At 43.9% G+C, this 21,862-nt stretch overlaps 1 protein-coding gene across 6 annotated transcripts in view; it reads right to left on the minus strand.

Moving 5' to 3' along the window:
• Positions 1-2,057: 2,057 nt before the first annotated feature.
• Positions 2,058-21,862, minus strand: part of lef1 (lymphoid enhancer-binding factor 1) — a 190,890-nt gene continuing 171,085 nt past the window's right edge. For 4 of the 6 annotated variants that reach the window (XM_072583911.1, XM_072583909.1, XM_072583912.1 and 1 more), the window contains exon 10: positions 15,011-16,396. In XM_072583911.1, coding sequence (XP_072440012.1) covers positions 16,197-16,396 — 200 coding nt within the window. In that variant the 3' untranslated portion in view covers positions 15,011-16,196. Of the gene's footprint in view, positions 2,533-15,010; positions 16,397-21,862 lie in introns of those variants that run through there. The other 2 variants (XM_072583913.1, XM_072583914.1) reach the window with 2 other exon arrangements.

A 21,862-nucleotide genomic window follows, 5' to 3' on the forward strand; every position in this document is an offset into this window, starting at 1 on the left:
CCCAGCCCCACCCCCCTCCCCATTTATCTCTCCACCCCGGAGATCCCCCGGCCTTCATTCCTGATGAAGGGCTTTTGCCCGAAACGTCGATTTTCCTGCACCTCGGATGCTGCCTGATCTACTGTGTTTTTCCAGCACCACTCTAATCTAGACTCTGATCTCCAGCATCTGCAGTACCCACTTTTGCCTCCTCTAAGTGAGGACAGTTTGAGTATGGAAGGGAAAAATGTGTTGCCGCGATCTTGGAGGGCCAAAAGGCCTGTTCCTATGCTACATTGTTTTTTTATTCTTTCTATTTATGCATTTTTCATTTCCAGCATATGACTTTATGTAAAATCAGTAACATCAAACTCTGCTGATCTTATTAAAACGATTTGAGTCGTGATGGCTTTGGTTGAGAATGGAAACCAGGCAAGTTGACCCTTTCATGGAAACCAATGTACAAATTAAGAGCCAACCTTGGCTATTTGGCCCCTTGAGCCTGCTCTGCCATTTTCTAAAAAGATCAGCTGGGGTGTGTAAAGAGTGTTGTTTGTTGTTTGTTTGTTTTACTGTTGTTTGTTTTACACAATACAATGTTATCTGATTGTGAGTCTGGTTGGTAAACCCTGAATTTATTCCACCTGCAGGTTTTCCCATCCCCCCCGGTTTTGGTCTACCTGCCCTGGGTCTGCTGATTGCAGCAACGTAAACTAGGGTTGTGCACAGGAATGTAATCGATCTGTTTAGTCACACATAGCGTTCAAATAATATTTAGTTTGTTCTGCAGGTTTGAGGTTACAGACAGTGGCAAAAAGTACTGCATGGTTATTTCTCACAAAAGAAAACACGCAGAAGTTGTGACATTTCTGATTTTGGCAAATTCTGTACATAAAAGATTTGACTCATTGTGACATTTTTTAAAAGAAATGGCTTGAACCCATTACTCCATATTCAATTACTCGACTGATAGCAAAAACAAAAGTAACACTAAGACGTGACTAAGAGATAATTACAACGTAAAGAGACGGGCACATGACACATAAATATAAGTTCTTTTTTAAAGAAACATTTCAAATGCAGAGATTCCTAAAATGACAGTGTGTGACGGCATAGCTTATACAAGGTCCGCAACATTTGATGATGTCAGTTGCACAGACTGGCTCCCAAGATGATGCCTTGTCATTGTGGAGTAAGGCTGGGTGTTTTCTATTAGGATTCATCTTCAGCAACTAACTTCAAGAACCAAATAAAAGCTTCCAAACACCAGGGAAACAGTGCTTTCCTTCAATGTTATTTTTCTAAGTTTCCACAGCATTTCCATCAAGGTTATCATGGGCAACGGAGCAATACTCACAGATTTGGAGATGCCAGTGTTGGACTGGGGTGTACAAAGTTAAAAATCACACAACACCAAGTTATAGTCCAACAGGTTTATTTGGAAGCACTAGCTTTCAGAGTGCTATTTCTTCATCAGGTGGAGAATAAGATTGTAAGACACAGAATTTATAGCAAAAGTTTCCAGTGTGATGTAACTGAAATTATCTATTGAAAAAGAACTGGATTGAAAAAGACTTAACAACAGTCCAGGTCTTTTTCAATAACTAATATCAGTTACATCACACTGTAAACTTTTGCTATAAATTCTGTGTCTTATAATCTTATACTCCACAACCACCTGATGAAAGAACGGCGCTCTGAAAGCTAGTGCTTCCAAATAAACCTGTTCCACTACAACCTGGTGCTGTGTGATTTTTAACTTTGTAATCCTCACAGGTATTTCCCATCCTGCATTGATCAAGCTCCAGAGAGCAGCATGCAGAAGCTCAGAGCTTGGTGTTTGGTACGAATCTGACAACAGGGACCATTTCTTTCTTACGTACCTTCTCCAGCAGAAATAAAAGGGTCTTGTTTTGTTTTTAGAAACTTTCTGGATTCTCTAAGTTTAATTAAAATAAAGTAAGTATCCCTTAAAAGTATACTAAGAATTAAACATTATGGAAAGTAATACATGGAAAACAAATGATTTCAGCTAAGGAAAAATGATATAAAATTAACTTATTTACATTTTCTTGGATAAACGGCGAAGGTCATTTTCTGTGTGTGACCCCTTTACAACGATTTCCTGTGATGTTTGCCTCTTATATTGGCCATAAGCAACCTGGCACGAATGAAAACATGCCTTTGAATGAAAATGGATTTGTATGGGTTAGATGATAATCCAAAATGTAAGAGTAAGTACAAATGGCCTGGTAAAAGTGGATGGAGTTTGGCTGGTGATCGTGTACAGTGCAGGTTCCGGGTGAGGGAGGTTGTGCTGGGTGCCACCATGTGCCACTCTGCGCCAGAGCGAATCCAAACAGAAACCATTGTTGTGATCACGGCGTCCACACAACTGCCTGGGGTGGAAGTCATGTCAAACATGGATTCCAGAGACATCGAAACGACAGCAGAAGCGCGAGGTGAGGTCAGGTTGTCAGCACGCCTCCATCTCCAGCAGTGGCCCTGACGTCGCTGCTTTTGCTTTACATGTTGAGAATGCGTTTTGTTTTCCTTAAAAAGAAGGAAAAGGTTATTAGAAATCTGAACAGCTACAGACACAAAATCCTCAGCACAATGAGACATTGCCACCTCACTTGTATGGAGGGAAGTCACTTCATTAAGGTAATAAATCATTAATTAGATAATATGGTAGCTGGTGCTTCTCAATCAGAAGGTTATGTTCAAAGCACAGTCCATAACGTTGAATACATCATTACGGTCAGAGCTACACTGAAAGGGTGAATTCTTTCTGATGAATTATTAAACCAAAACTCTGCCTCCATACTCAAGTAGACATGAAAGTTTATGTATTCCACGACTCAGAGTGGGAATGTGCGCCTGATATCCTGGCCGTAAATTGAACTCAACGTTCATTTTCTTGTTGTTGGTGGGAGCTCTCTGTGTGTGAATTGGCTGCTGCATTTCCCCACATAGATGGAGTGACCACTCATCAAGGTTATTTTGTTGGCTGTGAATTGGTTTGAGATGTTCTGATATTGTGGAAGGTGCTTTATAAATGCAAGTTCTCTCTTTCTGTGTAATCCTGTTTCTCAAATAAGGGTCAAATGTGCTACTATTCTTGGTCGCCAATTCGTCTTTCTTTCTTTTATGCTATCCAAAGATGACAAACTAACAGCTTAAGTAGAGCAGCAAATTGCTACATCAAAAGGTAAAACATGATAATGGGCTTGAGCTAAAGGAACTGAAACACATTACTTTTCAGGAGACTGGCATTGAAGCCAATGTCCCAATACATTGGAAAGGATCATTAGCCAATGATTTCTTAAGCTACAATAGCCCATTATTCTGACTTATTCATTTTAAATAATGGAATATCAGGGACCGTGGACAGTTGAAATATTAACCTTCACCAGATTACCTCCTTGGTTGGTTTCTCTGTTACTGCATAGTGTTATGAAGTTGAAGGTGCATACTATACCTTTAAGAGAGAGAGAACGTTCTGAACTGAGAGCTTATGGGCACCTGTGTATATGACTAGATGGCAGTCCTGGAGTGTACTGGAAAATTGAGATTTGGCTGTGAAATGGATACCTGCGCTTTGGTTGCTGTTTTGACAATAATTCAAATTTCACCAATCAGTTTAAATTATGCCCCAGGATGCCAAAACCTAATTGAGTTTGAATTTATTGTTTTGCCAACATCAAACCAATGAGACAATCCGATGTTGGGGATATAAAAATGCGGACATTTTGAAAACTGGAGACAGAGAAACTGCCATCGAGATAGATCCAAGAAATTAGGGAACCCTCTCCATCAAAAGTACCTTTTCATATGAAACTTGCTTGCAGTAAAAAGAACGAAGACGAACCAGGAAATTCAGCAGCTGGAAGAGTGAACTCACAGAAGATGACAGCGGCTGTGTGGCTTTGAAACTAATTTGATGTAATTTTAATAAGTGCCTTATTGGAACAGTAAATTGTTATAGAGTTGGAGGCAGGTAATAAGCAGTTAAGAGAAAGGGAGGATTAGAGTTGTGAATAGTTGTTGTTTCATGTTCATTTTTAGAGTTAAAAAGTAAATTGATGTTATTTTCTTTAAATAGTTGAGTTTGGGAGTTTTCTGTCACTCATATTTTAATAGATTATGAGACGTGGTGAGTTTTTCTGGGTGTTTGGTTTAATTAACAGAGGGGTTCACCGCTGTGGCATAACAATTGAATCGTTGCAGGATAATTGGGGATCATTTGACTCTTTCAGTCTGTGTCAGCTGCTTAAAAGATCTAACCAAATTCATCCCACTCCCCCTTTCTCCCCACAGATTAGCACACTTCAGATACATATCCATTTGCTTTCAGACAGTCCTAAGTAAACCAATGTCCACCACTCTTTCAGATAATGGGTTCAAGATCTTAGATCCCTGGGTGTGTGAGAAAAAGGATCCGCATCTCTCTCCAATTCTTTTAGCAATTATTGTACTATCTTGAAGGACAAGGGCAGCAGGTGCACCGGAATACCACAAGCTCCTTCAGGCAATTCAGCCTCCTGACTTGGAACTGAATTGGTTGCTCCTTTATTGTGGCTGTTTCAAAGTTCTGGAATTTGCAGAAGATGGATTTCACAAAGCTAAGGCAGGTTCAAGAAAGCAGCTCTCCACCACCTTCTCCTGGTTAATAGGGACTGGCAACAAATATTGGCCTTGTCAGAAACACCCACATCCCATGAATGAATTAAGTCTAATCCACACTTATCATCTGGAGGAGAAGGTGAAACAGGGGCATGCTTAGAAACACTATTTAGGGTGGAAAAGTTCCAGCCAAGATGTCCTTACCTAGAGTCATAGAGTCATAGAGATGTACAGCATGGAAACAGACCCTTCGGTCCAACTTGTCCACACCGACCAGATATCCTCTCCCCAACCCCAGGGAAAAGACTTTGCCTATTTACCCTATCCATGCCCCTCATAATTTTGTAAACCTCTATAAGGTCACCCCTCAGCCTCCGATGCTCCAAGGAAAACAGCCCCAATCTGTTCAGCCTCTCCCTATAGCTCAAATCCTCCAACCCTGGCAACATCCTTGTAAATCTTTTCTGAACCCTTTCAAGTTTCACAACATCTTTCCGATAGGACCAGATCTCATAGTAACAGAAAATAGAAGCAGGAGTAGGCTTTCAGCCTCTTGAGGCCTCTCTGCTGTTCAGTAGGATCATCCAATGTACTAACTTACTCCTGCTTTCTTTCCCAACCCAATGATTCCTTTTAGCCCTAAGAACAAACCTAACTCCTTGTTGAAAATCATCAATGTTTTTACCTCAACTGCTTCCTGTGGCAGAGAATTCCATTGACTCGCCACTTTCTAGAAATTTCTCCTCATCTCTGTCCTAAATGGCCTCCTCCATTTTTTTTAGACTGTGACCCTTGGTTCTAGATTGCTCCAACATCTTTCCTACATCTATCCTGTTTGATCCTGTAGAATTTTGTGGGTTTCTATAAAGTTCCTCCTGAACTTCCAAAATCCAAAGAATACAGCCCTAACTGACACAGTTTCTCTTCATACATCAGTGTTATCATCCTGGAATCAGTCTGGTAAACCTTTGTTGTACTCCTCCTTAACAATAAGAAGGCCTAAACTATATACAGTACTCCAGGTGTGGTCTCACTAAGGCCCTGTACAATTGCAGCAAGGCATCCCTGCTCCTGTTCTCGAATCTTCTCACAATAAAGGCCAACATACCATTTGCCTTCTTTACTGCCTGTTGCACGTGCATGCTTACTTTCAGTGACTACTGGATGGGTATATGAATAGAAAGTGTTTAGAGTGATATGGGCCAGATGCTGGCAAGTGGCACTAGATTAGGTTGGGATATCTGGTTGGCATGTTTGAGTTGGATCGAAGGATCTGTTTCCATACATCTCTATGACTCGATGAATGGTGTACAAGGACACCCAGGTCTCGCTGCACCTCCCCCTTTCCCAACCTATTGCCATTCAGATAATAATCTCCCTTCTCTCCCCCTCATTTTTGGCAGTTGCAGTGAGAGCAGCCTCAACCCTACCCAAGAATATTGTTATTAGACAGGAATCACTGTGCATCTGGGTACCTGCTCTGGTAAAACCTGAGGGCTCTTTTACAGGCCATTGAGATTGCAAGTAAGCACGAAGCAGAAAAATCCTTGCTGAGCCACATTCACAAATCTGTCTCCCTTGAAAGTCTTGGTTTTGTATTTCTGAGAACTCCATGGCCTTTAAAACCAGAAAGTGACATCAGTGGGAAAATACAAGCAGTGCGCTGATGCTCTTTCAAGATTGAATACCTCATATTTCAGTGCATTTAAATTTCCACCGGAGTTTATTCAAGTTGTCTTTGTCTTATCTTTTCTTATTTTGCACCAACTGTTACTCATCATCACAGCACCACAGTTTGTTCCTCATGACTTGTCTAGTGTCCCTCCTTGAGTCAGGCGTATGCTGTACTTTCTTGATTAGTCTTCTTGTTCATTGTTCGCACTGGCTGCCCTCAATCTGTCACTCCTGCTGATTCAATCACTTAGTTCAAAGTTTGGGAGAAGTTTTGTAGCTCAGGTGCTCGTTGTTGTGGTTCTGTTCGCCGAGCTGGGAATTTGTCTTGCAAATGTTTCGTCCTCTGTCTAGGTGACATCCTCAGGGCTTGGGAGCCTCCTGTGAAGCTCCTGTGCTGTTTCCTCCGGCATTTATAGTGGCCTGTCTCTGCCGCTTCCAGGTGTCCGTTCCAGCTGTCCGCTGTAGTGGCCGGTAGAGGCATGGCACTCATCCACAGACTCTATCAACAAACACATCGACCTGAACCCAATATACCGGCCACTACAGCGGACAGCTGGAACGGACAACCGGAAGCGGCAGAGACAGGCCACTATAAATGCCGGAGGAAACAGCACAGAAGCGCTTCACAGGAGGCTCCCAAGCACTGAGGATGTCACCTAGACAGGGGACGAAACGTTTGCAACACAAATTCCCAGCTCGGCGAACAGAACCACAACAATCACTTAGTCTCAGCATCTCATCCCTTGCCTCAAACTTCTCTCTCCTCCCAGTTCCCTTCTCTTCTATAGTTGCTTATTTGTACTCAGACCTTTTGTAGATCATAATTCTTGGGCATCGTTAGCGAAGTTTGCTCTTGTTGTCCAACTCCAGTAAGTTGATAATAGCGGGCTCTCTAGCTCGACATCTCTAACAACTTAACACACCTGAGTGACATACCAAGCCACTCAGCAATCAGCCTTGGGATTGGCCTGTATCTTGGATGTGGTCCAAAGGAGGTTCACAAGTATGATCCTAGGGATGAAGAGCTTGTCATATGAGAAATGATTGAGGACTCCGCGTATGTAGTCAATGTAGTTTAGAAGGATGAGGGGGCTTCTGATTGAAACTTACAGAATACTGAGAGACCTGGGTAGAGTGGGCATGTAGAAGATGTTTCCACTAGTAGGAGACTAGCAGCTGAAGAGATGACCCTTTAGAAGTGAGATGAGGAGAAATTTCTACAGCCAGAAGGTGGTTAATCTGTGGAACTCATTGCCACAGAGGACTGTGGAGGCCAAGTCATTGAGTATCTTTAAGACAGAGATAGATAAGCTCTTGATTAGTAAAGGGATCAATGGTTACAGGGGGAAGGCAGGAGAATGAGGTTGAGAAACCTATCAGTCATGATTGATTAGTGGAGGAGACTCAATAGGCCGAATGGCCTAATTCTGTTCCTGTACCTTATTGTCTAATGGTTGGGTATCACCTACTGACCAGAGCAGTGATATTAGTTAACCAGTTGGGGTTCTGGTCAATCCAACAAGGTCCCGCACTTGAAAAGACAGAGCTTTCCATTTCTAGATTTTTTTTCTTTTTAAGAACTGAGCTCAAATTCTCAGAATGCCTTTGAGATTAGATCTCCTACCCATGGATTATTAGTTCAGGCTTTCGCGACAAGAATTAAACAAAATGATTGTGGACACTCTCATTCCAGTTTTCAACCTTTAACTTCACCAGTCAGAGAAGTCACTTCAATGCAACAGGAAGTGCTTTATACTGATGTGGTAGGGGTCATGTACGAGAGATGGTGCAGACTTGATTCAGTGGGATGTTACCTGGACTGGAACAATTCAGCTCTGAAGAGAGAATAAGAGACTGGGATTGTTTTCCTCTGAGCAGAGAAGGCTGAGGGGGAACCTGATTGAGGTGTACCAAATTCTGAGGGGCATAGACAGGGCAGTGAGGGAGAAGTGTTTCCCTTAGTAGTGGGGTCAATAACCATGAGGCACAGTTTTAAGGTAAAGATCAGGAGATTTAGAGGGAATTTGAGGAAAGTTTTATTGATCCAGTGGGCAGTGGGTATCTGGACCTCACTACCAAAAACAGCAGCACAGAGGCAGGAACCCTCAAGACTTTTAAAGAGTATTTAGATGAATATTCAAAATGCCATAGAATACAAATCTATGCACCAAATGCCTGAAAATGGGATTAAAGTAGATAGATGTTTAATATTGGCAAGTGCTGTAAAAGCTCTATGACTCTTTTCCTGTCCATCGTCAGTGCATTGCTCCAATGGCCACTATTGTTAGATGTGTTATATCACACCTCCAAGGCACGTGAGACTTGACCCCAGACATCCTGACCCAGAGGTAGGGACCAGTACCACTGTGCCATAAGAACCCTGGGTTAGCTTGCTCATGTTAATTAATAATCATAGAATCTGTACAGTATGGAAGCAAGCCATTCAGCCCATCAAGTCTACAGCAACCCTCTGAACAGCATCCCACCCAGACCCACCTCCCCACCCCTACCCTATCCCTGTAACCTTGCATTTCCCTTGGCCAATGACCTCATCTGTACATCTTTGGACTGTGGGAGGAAACTGAAGCACCCGAAGGAAACCAACACAGACACGGGGAGAATGTGCAAACTCCAGACAGACCGTTGCCTGAGGCAGGAATTAAACCCAGGTGTCCTTGGCCGGGTGAAGCAGCACTGCTAACCACTGAACCCATGCCACGCCATGGAGTGGGCGGGTCTGGTCCAGTAATTCACTGTTCAGCGACTGATTTAACTCTGTGGATTGGTTTATTGAACACAGTAAAGCACAGTACAAGTCATGAAGCTGACATTAAACAGTAAACCCACTGATTTCCATGTGTGCAGTTTGGAAACCCAAAACAGATTAATTGCCAGGCAAAGTCACAACATTGTGCAGACTTGCATATGGCATCCTTAAAGGTGAATTATGTTAAAGGCAATGCACGTGTACAACAACTACAGCACCACTAAACAAGCCAGTGACAACTTTCCTGGAACTTCAGTAAACAATTGCCACAGACAGCAATGGACTTTGCATTTATACAGCATCTCTAATATGCTAAATGCTTCACTGTTGATTTATCAGGTTAAGAAAGGGCATAACCAATTGCCCTCAAGTATTCCCGCTGCAGTTACAGTGGGAGATTCGAACAATCCAGTGAAATGCCAACCACAAACAGCTTCCATTCCCATCTCAGACCGTGTCCTGTCTCCGAGGGCTGACAGCCAATCAAATGGATAGAAACTCTCCCCCCCCCCACCCCCAGCAGCTCCTTCTGGAGTGCTGGCCATTACTGGAACTGCAGCCTTAGCGCCATAGGCAGCAGCATTGGAAACCATGCTCAGATGTGAGCTGCAGTAACTTCAATGGGGCCAGTCGGACAGGCCAGGGCTATCCTGACATATTGGTACTTGGGCTATGGTGAAGATACCAGCAGGAGGTTCTCACAAGGTGGTCTTCATTGACCTGAAGATGGGTGTGTCAGACCTATGTATCTGACTTCAGGAAAACACCAGAAACAGTAGGTAGACAATGGGCACAGTGGCCCAGTTTAACATCCACCCTGCCAATCTCAGCCATTGTTCTCACCTAAGATCTCCCAATTTGGAATGGATATATTGACTTAAAGTGCATTGTCACAGCTGTCAGTCAAGACTTAGCTGGTAACACTCTCACCTCCTGAGTGAGGAGGTCGTGGGTTCAAGTCTCATCCCAGGACTTGAACTTAAAAATCAAGGCTGATACTCGCGTACACTGAGGGAGTGCAGTGTTCATCGAATCCCTACAGTGTAGAAACTGGCCACTTGGCCCATCAAATCCACACATGACCCTCCAAAGAGTAACCCACCCAGACCCATTCCTCCTCCCCTTTTGCTCTACATTTTCCATGACAAATGCACCTAATCTACACATTCCTGACCACTACGGGCAATTTAGCATGGCCAAACCACCTCACCTGCACATCTTTGGACTGTGGGAGGAAACCAGAGCACCCGGAGGAAACCCACGCAGACACGGGGAGAATGTGCAAACTCCACACACAAGTTGCCCAAGGCGGGAATTGAACCCAGGTCCCTGGCGCTGTGAGGAGCAGTGCCAACCACTGAGCCATCTTAGTTCTTAATGAGGTGTCTACACTATAGTAGGATAATAACTCAGGAAAATGGCTTTGTGGGGGGAGGGGGGGGGGAGATGTTGTGTAAGGTCTGTAGAAGTGTGAAAAAATTCAACGGTGATAATGCTAACCACTGAGCCACCGTGTCATCCGCTGTTGTTGGCGGTGCTGTCTTCTGGATGAGGCAATAAATCATGGCCTTGCCTACCTTCTCAGGTGGATGACAAAGAGTCCTGTGGCTCTATCTCAAAGTCCAGCCTGTTCTCACCAATGCTTATCCAATGGCTATCCCTCACACACCACTGGTTTTGGGAGCTGACTGCAAATTGGTTGCCACATTTCCTGCACTACAGCAGGGACTACATTTCAAAGAGTGTTGCAATGGCCATCCCGTGCTTTGCGATGTCCAACTGTGGTCAAGGGCACTATACAAGTTTGAGTATTTATTACAGAGAATCGAACAACAGCTGGATAGAAGGAGATGAGTAATGAGGAGAGACCAAATAATAGCACTGGGATGAATTATCTCGAGCTGATGGGGTGAAGGCTTAAAGTACCAGAGGGAGCTGAAGGGGTTAGAAGGGAATATCTGTACTTCACAGAAAACCCTGGGTAAGTGGACAGAATCCCTGTTAAACCAGTTTAAAATGAGTACTGTAAATAAAAACCAACAAATAGTTGTGAGATTGAGGAACCCACTCCCTCACATGGTCACAGCCAAAGATTTAAAGCTTGGCTTGGTGGTCACGCTAACGGGAGACTCTACTCTAGGGCCTTAATCACATCATCGAAGCTGACACCTCCAAAGCTGTATTGTTGGAGGAGTCCTCGTTCAGAAATAGATTCACAGGAGCACGTAACAAATCAAAGGAAGAGGTAGAAAGCTACCCCTGTATCTTGGACAACAGTGATCCCTCAACCAAAACCATCAAAGGGAGATTATTTGAATACGTATTTTCCTTTTTTTTTGTTGTAGGAACTTGCTAAGCATAAATTAACTGTCATATTTGGGTAATGCAAGACTGACTACACTTCCAAAGTACTGTAAAGTGTGGTCGGGCTTTCAAAGGATTTGAAAAACACGTTCTATAAGTTCTTTCAATACTTAAAAGGATCTTAGATTGTGTCGGGAGATAGGATTAAGTATGAGAGAATGCTGGAGAAACTCAGCAAGTCTGGTGGCATCTGTGGAGACAGAAACAAGGTTAATGTTTCGAGGTATTACTCTTCCTCAGAACCGAAGTGTTCTGAAGAAGTTGTATTGGACTCAAAATGTTAATGCTGCTTCTCTCTCCACCAATGCTGCCAGACCTGCTGAGTTTCTCCAGCACTTTCTTTTTTTTCTTTCAGATTTCCAGCATCTGCAATATTTGAGGTTTAAGCTTGTGAGTTGTTTTCAATTAAAACCTAGCTAACCAGTACCTAAACTCCATTTACCCACTTTTGCTTCATATCTTTTCGAATGTCCTTAAACCATCAAAAGCCTATTGAGCTCAGGTTTCAAAGTTTCACTAACTCAGCATCCACAGCCTTCTAGGAGAGCAAGCTACTGATCTCATTATGCTTTGGGTGAAAATGTGCGGTGTCTGAAATTCCATGAGGTACTCTAGGCGGAGTCTTAATAAGTTTCTATATACATGAAGCATTTCATTTTCATCGGCCAGTTCCAATCCCTTTGATACAGAGGCTAACATTCTCTCAGAATCCCTACAGTGTGGAAACAGGCCATTGGGTCCACACCAACCCTCTGAACAGCATCCCACCCACACTCACCCCCCCCTACCCTATCCCTGTAACCCTGAATTTCCCATGGCCAATCCACTCAACCTGCACATCTTTGGATTGCGGGATGAAACCCATGCAGATATGGGGAGAATGTGCAAATTCCACACAGACAGTCGCTCAAGGGTGGAATCAAACCCGGATCCCTGGCGCTGTGAGGGCAGTGCCAACCACTGAGCCACTGTGCCATCTTAGTTCTTAATGATTTGTCTACACTGTAGAAGGATAATAACTCAGGAAAAAGACTTTGTGGGGGGGAGACGTTGTGTAAGGGTTTGAAAGGACTAATGTCTGTAAAAGTGAAAAAATTCAATTGTGATAACGTCAGTGATGACATGGGAGAGGGATCTAACATGGACCCTGGAAGAGGCAGGCATGTTTGAGTGATTTGAATGTAGTTTGTATTGGTGCAATAAACTGCTTTCTGTTAACTTTATCAATGACTTGGTGATCTATACTAGCCAGGGTCAGGAGGTGGATTATTTCCTTCCTCATCCTTCAACAGTACACATTTTTGAGCCTTCACACTTGCTGGCATTACGGAAAGATTCTAATTTGTCTTTCTCTGATCCAAAGTCGATAACCTTAGACCTGCCCACAGTGTCACCTGACCAGTTGACTCTGGTCAAGCCAAGAAAATGCACTGAACAACACTTTCTGCCCAGAAAAATGTCCACACCTCCAATGCTCACCTCTGAAAACGAGGTGGCTCTCAAATGGAAAATGAGTCAGCATAAAATTAAGCTGAAAGGACAGCGTTTGTCAGTGGAATTGACTCTACACTCCTGGAATGTGAAATCAATGGGCTAATCTTTCACTTAAAATAGAGAGGGGCAGCAAGCCAAGGCCTTGAGGCACATATCATGAAATTTCAAAAAAGGAAACTCAAAAGACTATTCCACTCAGATGTAAAAGCAAACCAAGGCTTCCTGCACCAACAAGGTGCCATTGCAACTGTTTGTGGATAGATTGTTATATTTTAATTCCTTTCCTTTTATCGTGAGTGATCAGGAATGATATAGTCCCTTCATTTTGTTATTTATGCTCAACTATTCACTTACAGCACCCCTTCTCCTCAACATGGGCTGGATATTTACACAGGAAGAGCTCACAGAGTCATAGAGACGTACAGCATGGAAACAGACCCTTCGGTCCAACTAGTCCATGCTGACCAGATATCCTAACCTAATCTAGTCCCATTTGCCAGCGATCAGCTCACGTCTCTCTAAACCCTTCCTATTCATATACCTATCCAGATGCCTTTTAAATGTTGTAATTGTACCAGCCTCAACCACATCCTCTGGCAGTTCATTCCATACACGCACCACCCTCTGCGTGAAAAGGTTGCTCCTTAAGACTGACTGACAAGGCTTTTCAAGTGGACATTAACTATAAGACATGAAGATGCATCGAAGAGAACCTACAAGACTGTTTCAACATATTGTTTATTTCATTTTTAACTTTATTTTATTAAATCTCTTGCTATAAAGAACAATTTTGGAATTTTTGAATTATCTTCAAGCGATAGAAGCCCTGTGTCACAAAATGAAACATCATCACCAGTGACTCCAATAGCAGTGAAAAGATGACATCAAGATGAAAACTCTCTTGAATTATGGCTCTGATGCTTCACTATGTGCTATTATAAAAGCACAGCTCACAGGTTTGTTGGGTGCGTAATAACCATTAGTAGCAAGTGACTGGTACAAAATCATGCAGTCAAGACTTCACAGGGGTTCCAACTGGAAAAGAACCACAAGATATCACAACCTTCCCCCCCCCCCACCCCGCTCCAAAACCCTGACACATACAGTGACAGCGTGAGCTGGCGGAGATCAGTGAGTGCTGTAGGTCACACATGTTGGTGAACACGTAACTGAAGCTTTGCTTTCTGATTTCAAAGCTGACAAGACATTGGAGATGAGTTGATGGTAACAGTTTTAGTTTATTGTATCCCTTACGATTCCAAAGAAATGCCAAACAGGGAGGGTGGGGAGGGGGGGGAAGGGGTGGTTACTCTTGCCAGGAAGGCTTTCCTGTCTGCTTCAAATAAAAACACTTGGCTTCCTGCATAGGAAAGGCCCTTTAGGCTTCAAGCCAGCAAGTTCACAGCAATAAGGCAACACACACGTTTATATAAAGCTGCTTCCCATTAGTAGCAAGGAGTGTACTTCCTCACTGGAAGAAATGTGATTTCTGTCAGAAGTTTCAAATCTTCTGCGCCCAGCAACGCTGTCCTTCAATGTCAACGGGTGGGTCTGGTTCTTGAACTGGAGCCTTTGTTTCCTAAACAGAGCCCTAACCTTGAGCAGGATCAAAGTGCATTATGCCAGTTGTCTCTGTTTTTTTGGGGGGTTTTGCGATGAAAGATATTTTCTCTTTTCTTGCCCACTATCAGGATTTGGATGTCACTGATAATGCCTATTCTGGCACTCTGACCCCCCTAATAACGGTCACTTCAGAGGGCTGGTTTGAGTCAACCATAATGGGTCTGGGATTGGAGTCACGTGTGAACCAAAATACGCACGGAAGAGAAATTATCTTCTTTCTAGGGCATTACTGAAAATAGTTAGATTTTTATGATAATTCTAACGTTGTTTGGCCACTTTTATTGACAACTGATTGCTATTTTTCTGGTGTTTTATTAAATATGAACTCAAATTGCCACGACAAGCTCTAAATTCCCGGCATCTCAGATTAGTTGAAGGTCTCTAAATGACTAACCCAGTAACATAACCCTCTATACTCCCTTATGTCACAAAAGCAACATTATAGTGCCTCCACGTGAACAAAGGATAAACCACACTAAAATATTTTAAAAAAAACAGCTTTTGACTTTATTTTTTAAAATTTCAAATCTGCTTTAAAAGGAATAAGTATCATGATACAGCTCCTGAGAAAGCTTACTTAAGAATTCCCGCTGTGTCTGCAATGTGAAAGATATTTCTTTGCTACAAATCTGTCCCTTCAGTTCAATCAAAACACTCATTAAATGAAAAGACACCATTTAATATTTTGTTCCAGTTTTTTTTCCTTTCTACCTTTTTAAATAGAACAATGTCCTGCAGCAGTTCTGAAGAAGGAGCATTGGTGTCCTAGAGTGATAGAACCTGGTCCATAAGCCCTCGATTGTAGGTTAATACTGTGGCCCTGACCTTACAGGGCCACTGTGTGGACCAATGCACCTTCTGGGAGCATGGGTGGGGGGGGGGTACAACATTGGCTGCCCCGAATCAACACCCATTGAAGCGCATCTCCCATTCACCATGGATGTTGGTATCACCATCCTGTTAAGTGCAATCGTGGTTACAAGTGGATCAGAACCAAATAGAGCCAGGGCGTGATAGTGGACAAAGTGGGGAACTGTATAAATGTCCTTTCAGCCAAACAAGATCATGGACGCCTATATTACACATTGGTCTTAGCTTAACTGCAATCTCAACTTAGGTCGCCTTTCTTCTTAAAGTCACGTGTACGCGCACTGTAGCAGGGAGTTGAAGAGCCACTTGGGGACAGAGCTTCCACATCAAAACAAAAAGTATTTCCTTAATGAAAAAAAGGAAGACCCAACTCTCAATTCCTCCCTACAGCACACATGCAGAGTGACTCCTTGGATGGAGCACGGAAAGCCAGGTACTCTCCTCTGTGTTTAAATGAAAACTGGGAACAGGGTGCATTGCAAAAACAAAAGCATGACCGATGTGGTGAGAGGCTCCCGCTTCGAGTGGGAAAGAGAGAAGGGGGGAAGGTGGGGGTCATCTGGAGTCGAACTGGGCATGTCCAACAGTACGATCAAATGAATACAACAGTCTCGGCAGCAGCCCAGTTGCTCAAGTCATTGAGTGATCAAGTCCCCAAACACAAAGCTCCCAAAATTCCGAGTCCTGGAGCTTCCTGCCACTCAGAATGGACGGCTTCAGTCGGGCGAGTGTTTTTTTTATTAATTATTATTCTGATTAAGTATTTGGTGCTTGCGTGTGTCAGTTTTCAGGTGGGCTGCTAGATGGAGCACCACTTGGAAGTGAGACGTTCCATCTCTGGTGGAGGAGGGAAAAAACTGACATCGTCGGGCTCGGCCCACTTGGCTTGCGCCTTCTGCTGGCTGATGATGGAACAGCGCTGCTGACAATCGCGGAGTAGTCTGTGCCCCAACCCATCCTGCTCTCCTGGCTGCAGGAGCAGGAGCTTTGGTGAGTGGCCTGTGAGAAGGAAATAAACAAGTGAATATTCGGGGAGGCAAGAGTCATCCAAGAAAGAAAATACACACTTTAATCACTTCTTTTCTTATACCGCCGGAGGGGGGGGGGGGGGGGAAATTAAAGAAAAAAAACCCCCGCAAAACTCCCCACTATTATTTTCAGAAGCAGAACGGGGTCAGGATTTTGCCCTGCTACCTCTCTGCTCTCCCTCTAGTTCTTCATCTTCATCTTCTTCTTCCTCTCCTTCCGTCTTTTCCACTCCAACATCCTCCGTGGCCACTGTCACATGCTGAGATAAGATTCCTCAGGCACCAACGGCTGATAACTGTGTGAGAGGGTGGGGGGAGGGGGGGGCAGGCTATTCCTCCACCAAAGGCATCACAACATAGTCAACCCCAGTCCGAAGGCACACACTTCCCAATAGGAGTCACTGGAGAATGTTGAGGAGCAATGAGAGATCAACCAGCAGCAGGAGTAGGCCATTCAGACCATCAAGCGTGTTCCACCATTCAGTGTGATCTTCAGCTTCAAGTCCACTCACTCCCCATATCCCTTTACTCTCTGCGAAACCAAAATGCTGTCTTGGAATATGTTTCAGGCTGATTCGGCATCCACAGCCCTCTGAATTCAGAGATTTGCACAACCCCTTGAGTGAAGGAATTTCTCATCTCAGTTCCAAATTATCCCAAGACTGTGGCCTCATAGTCTAGATTCCCCAGTTAGAGGGAAGCAACCTCTCAATGTCCACCCCCTTCATACCCTTAATAAGACCTTCTCTCATTCTTCTATACACTAGACAACATTGGCTAAACTGACTCAACCTCTCAATATACAAGGATGCTCACAGACCAGAGACCAATCTAATGAACCCTGACTGATACCGTCCTGCACCCTACAAGCCTAACCTGAGGTTAAGTAACTCAGCTCAAGCAGCAGATTTGAATATTAAACTGAGATATTTCACAACGTTCCTTAGGAGGAGATCATCTCTCAATACAGAGTTACACAGTAAACTAGCTTTGATTAGTTTTCTGGTCTCTGTCAGGATAATTAGATAATAGGGAAAATAACATGCATCACTGCAGGCCCAACCATGCATTTCACCCTCTGATTCATTTGTGTGGCTCTGATCTCTTGTTAATTAAGAGCCAAAGGGACAAGGAAGGTCCAAGGTTCAGATCCTGGTTGTTCGAGTCGTTTGCTTTCTGGAGCTGTTAGTGGAGCTATTTCAATTAGCCTTGACATTGCTGGGCTGGCAAATCAGCCAAGGTTCCTGCTGCTGATTACACTCCCTCCGCTGTCCCGAGGGGAGTGCTGCATTGTCAGAGGTGCTGTGTTTCGAATACGATGCTAAAATAGGCCACGCCTCTTCTCCCAGGTAGATGGAAGGACAGCAGCCGACCTGACCAATACCAAAGTGGTGGATTGAGGGAGGGGTCAAGTCAGTTCTCCCTCTCATCCCAGTAAGCATTATTTGAAGAAGTGAACCTTCCAGCTTTTCCTGGACAACATTCCCTGCCAAACCAACACCCAAAACAGGTCATTCAACTTACTGCTGGAAAGCAGATTGTAACATCCTGAGGATGTGAAAGTTTATATATAAATGAAAGTCTTGGTTCATGTCCCACTGTTAACAGCATTTGAGGGTTGGATAGACACATTTCTGATCTTTCAGGAATCCTGGAAGGGGGCAGGAAAGTGGAATTAAAGTCCAAGATCTGCCAGGATGGGACTGAATGATGCAGCCAGCTCAACAGGCCGAATGGTCTACTCCTGTTCCTATCTCTGGCAGTTTTTTTTGTTTCATCCACCCATTGATTCCCCCCCACCACCCTCGACAATATCTCACTGTGCGTTTGCAAGTGGCTGTCAGAACATACAGATTTCAGGTTTTCAGTGGAAGCCTTTCATAAACCTACAGCCTAACCTCTGCCATCACTTACCTTAGAAAGCCATATGCAAATGGGGCAAAGACACAAAGTAGGACACAGCTACAGTGATCACTAAAATTAGTAATCAGATCAACCAACTCATTTAAAAGAACAAACCAAATAGTAAGGGTTCATTACTCAGTTGAGATGGGGGAGATTATGATAAATCTGATCAGGATCTTCATTCGACTGCATTTGTCCAGTTTTGGTCTCTGTCTGTTTAATGTGAAAATATATGAAGGCATTGGAAAGATTTTTTATTATTATTCATAGATGGGATATAGGTGTCACTGGGCCAGCATTTATTGCCATTCTCGAATTGGCCTGGAGAATGCTGTGGTGAGCTGCCTTCTAGAACCCATGTGATGCAGGGACACCCATAGTGTTATTAGAGGGGATTTCTAGGATTTTGACCCAGCGACAGTGAAGGATTCATTCCCAAGTCAGGACAGTGTGTGGCTTGGAGGTGAACTTGCAGGCAGGTGGTGATGTTTGAATATGGACGCTGTCCTTGTCCCCTTTGGGGAGGGGGGGGTAATGGGTTTGGAGGTTGCTCTCAAAGGAACCTGAGGGAGTTTCTGCAGTGCATCCTGCAGATGGTACACACTGTTTCCAGCATGCTTTTCTGGTGAAAGGTATGAATGTTGAAGGTGGTGAATGTTTGACTAATCAAGCAGGTTACTTTGCCCAGAGGATAGTGTGCAGTTTCTTGAGTGCTGTTCGAGTTGCTCTCATCCAGGTATGTGGGAAGCATTCCCTCTTAATCCTGACTTGTGTCTTGTAGATGGTGGGCAAACTACTGGGAAATCAGAGGGTGAGTTACTCGCTGCAGGATTCCTATCCTCGGACCTGCTCTTGTAGCCACAATATTTATATAGTGCAAAAAGGATTTCAATGGTTGGTATCAGAACTGAGTGGATCTAATAGTCAAACTGGGTTTCTTTTCTTAAGACCAAGCTGAGATTAAGAGCTCTTTGAAATATTGAAGAGGTAGACATAGAAATGTTTCTGTTGGTAGGGAATTTGAAGAATACAGGCCAACATCTTATATCATTACTCATAACTCAGTGGAAATTCATGTTGTCACCCAGAGACTGGTTAGAATGTGGATCTTGTGACCACTAGAAGCAGTCCAGGTGAACAGCATAGATGCTTTTCAGGGGAAAGTAGGTAAAATAGACTCCATTGATATTTGGATGAAGTATGGTACAAGGAGGTCTGTGTGAACATAAACATTGGCATTGACCAGATGGACCAAATGGCTTGTTCCTCTGCAGTTAGAGTCATGGAGGTATACAGCATGGAAATAGACCCTTGGGTCCAACCCGTCCATGCCGACCAGATATCCCAACCCAATCTAGACCCACCTGCCAGCACCCAGCTCATAACCCTCCAAACCCTTTCTATTCATATACCCATCCAAATGCCTTTTAAATGTTGTAATTGTATCAGCCTCCACCACATCCTCTGGCAGCTCATTCCATACACGTACCACCCTCTATGTGAAAACGTTGCCCCTTAGGTCTCTTTTATATCTTTCCCCTCTCATCCTAAACCTATGCCCTCTAGTTCTGGACTCCCCGACCCCAGGGAAAATACTTTGTCTATTTGTCCTATCCATGCCCCTCATGATTTTATAAACCTCTATAAGGTCACCCCTCAGCCATCTTAAGTAGCTTGAAGTGATGCATCAATACTTGTCAGAGAAGACTTATTAATCAAAGACTCCTCTCCCAACAAAGGATCGTGTCTTGGGGATAGGTGAACACAATGAAGGGCTGTCACTAATGAAGGAAGGAAGTGAGTTTTGCTCACCAGTCCCACTGGGTGTCTTAAACCCCTTCAGCTGTTCCACACATTTCTCAGCTTCAGTCCGAGCTAGCGGGAAGCCTCCGGTATTTTTGGATACTTAAGAGAAATGTGTCTAAGAAGTTCTCGAACCTCCCTGGCTCTGGATTACAAAGAACATTCCTTCAGGGAGAGCTGTCCCAATCAATACCCCTCCAATTAAAAGGCAAGAAACCTTCAGCCTCAGGAACTAAAGTATCCCTGATTAAACCAAAGTTTCAGCGAGACCAGGATGGGAACCTTTACACAACTAATTCATTAGAGGCCGAACCGTTGTTGGAAATTATAAACAAATCTCTAAAAATGGCTGCCATGCTTTCTCTTTGGGATCATATTTTCATTCTTCGGTAACAGACTGGTCATCCCTGGCCCTCTATATTGCCCTCCATCAGCCCAATTCAATTATTGTGTAGAATTGCCCATGATTCGGAATTAAGTTACACCCCTGATCAACAGTTCAGTTTTATTGCTGCAGTGTGGCTGCGTTCTGCAGGATCTTACATGATTCATTCAGTGTAAGTAGTCCAGTGCAGTACAAAGGGACAGTGTTGCCAGCCTTCCAATGAGGGGTGAACCCAAAGGCCCTTCTCCTCTCTCACGCAGATGAAGACAATCCCAAGTGTGAAGAACAGCAGGTTCTTCCTGGTTCCTTGGCCCACATTTACGTCCCGACCAACATCCCTAAACATTGCTTATTTCAGCATTCGCCCATTTTCTCTTTGTGGGGTCTGGTTTGCACAGACTGACTGCTGTTTACAGCCCTGGCACTTTACTGCAAATAGCATTTGTTGGCATTCAAGTAATTGAAATCATGCAAGTCACCATGTAAATGCCAGGTCATTCTCAATGCTACAATGATGACGATGGAGATCTGAAATGTCAAGGCTAACCCACCAAAGAGCTGAAAGGAGGAGCAAATTATTGCAGATGCTGGAATCTGTACTGTAAACAAATAAAAAAGTGCTGGAGATCACTGTGGGTCAGGCAGCATCCATGGAGAGAGAGCAAGCTCACGTTTTGAGTCTAGATGACTCTTCATCAGTGTTGACACGAAGGAGGCAACATTTATGCTACAGTAGGGAGGGGAAATGGAGTGCTGAGGGAGAAAGGGAGTTGATGGAGTGGGTTAAGTGTTCAGAATGTGAGAATGGTAGAACAATGGTGTGTCTAACTACCAGATTGGAAAGAACAGACAGTCCCATCGGGTTGGGGGGAGGGCAGAGAGGACATGGTGACAGAGAATACAACAAGTAAAGCTAAAAGAAAGGGAAGGAATGGGAGGAGGTTCCCAATCTGAAGATGTTGAACCCAATATTAAGTCCAGAAGGTTGTAAAGTGCCTAGTCTGAAGATGAGATGTTCCTCCAGTTTGCCCTGTGATTGGCTGCAGCATTGGAGCAGGCCCAGGACAGAAAGGTGGGCATACCAGCAGGGTACGGTGTTAAACTGACCGGCTACAGGAAGGCGGGGGGGGGGGGGGGTCTTGTGCATGAACTGGAAGTGTTCTGCAAAGCTGTCACTCAGTTTGAATTTGGTTTCTCCAGTGTGGAGTTGGCCACATTCGGTGCAGTGAATGCAGTAGAACACAGAGTCATAGAGATGTACAGCACAGAAACAGACCCTTCGGTCCAACCCGTCCATGCTGACCAGATATCCCAACCCAATCGAGTCCCACCTGCCAGCACCCG

This window comes from Chiloscyllium punctatum, chromosome 14, assembly GCF_047496795.1.
Source record: "Chiloscyllium punctatum isolate Juve2018m chromosome 14, sChiPun1.3, whole genome shotgun sequence".
NCBI classification, from domain to species: Eukaryota; Metazoa; Chordata; class Chondrichthyes; order Orectolobiformes; family Hemiscylliidae; genus Chiloscyllium; species Chiloscyllium punctatum.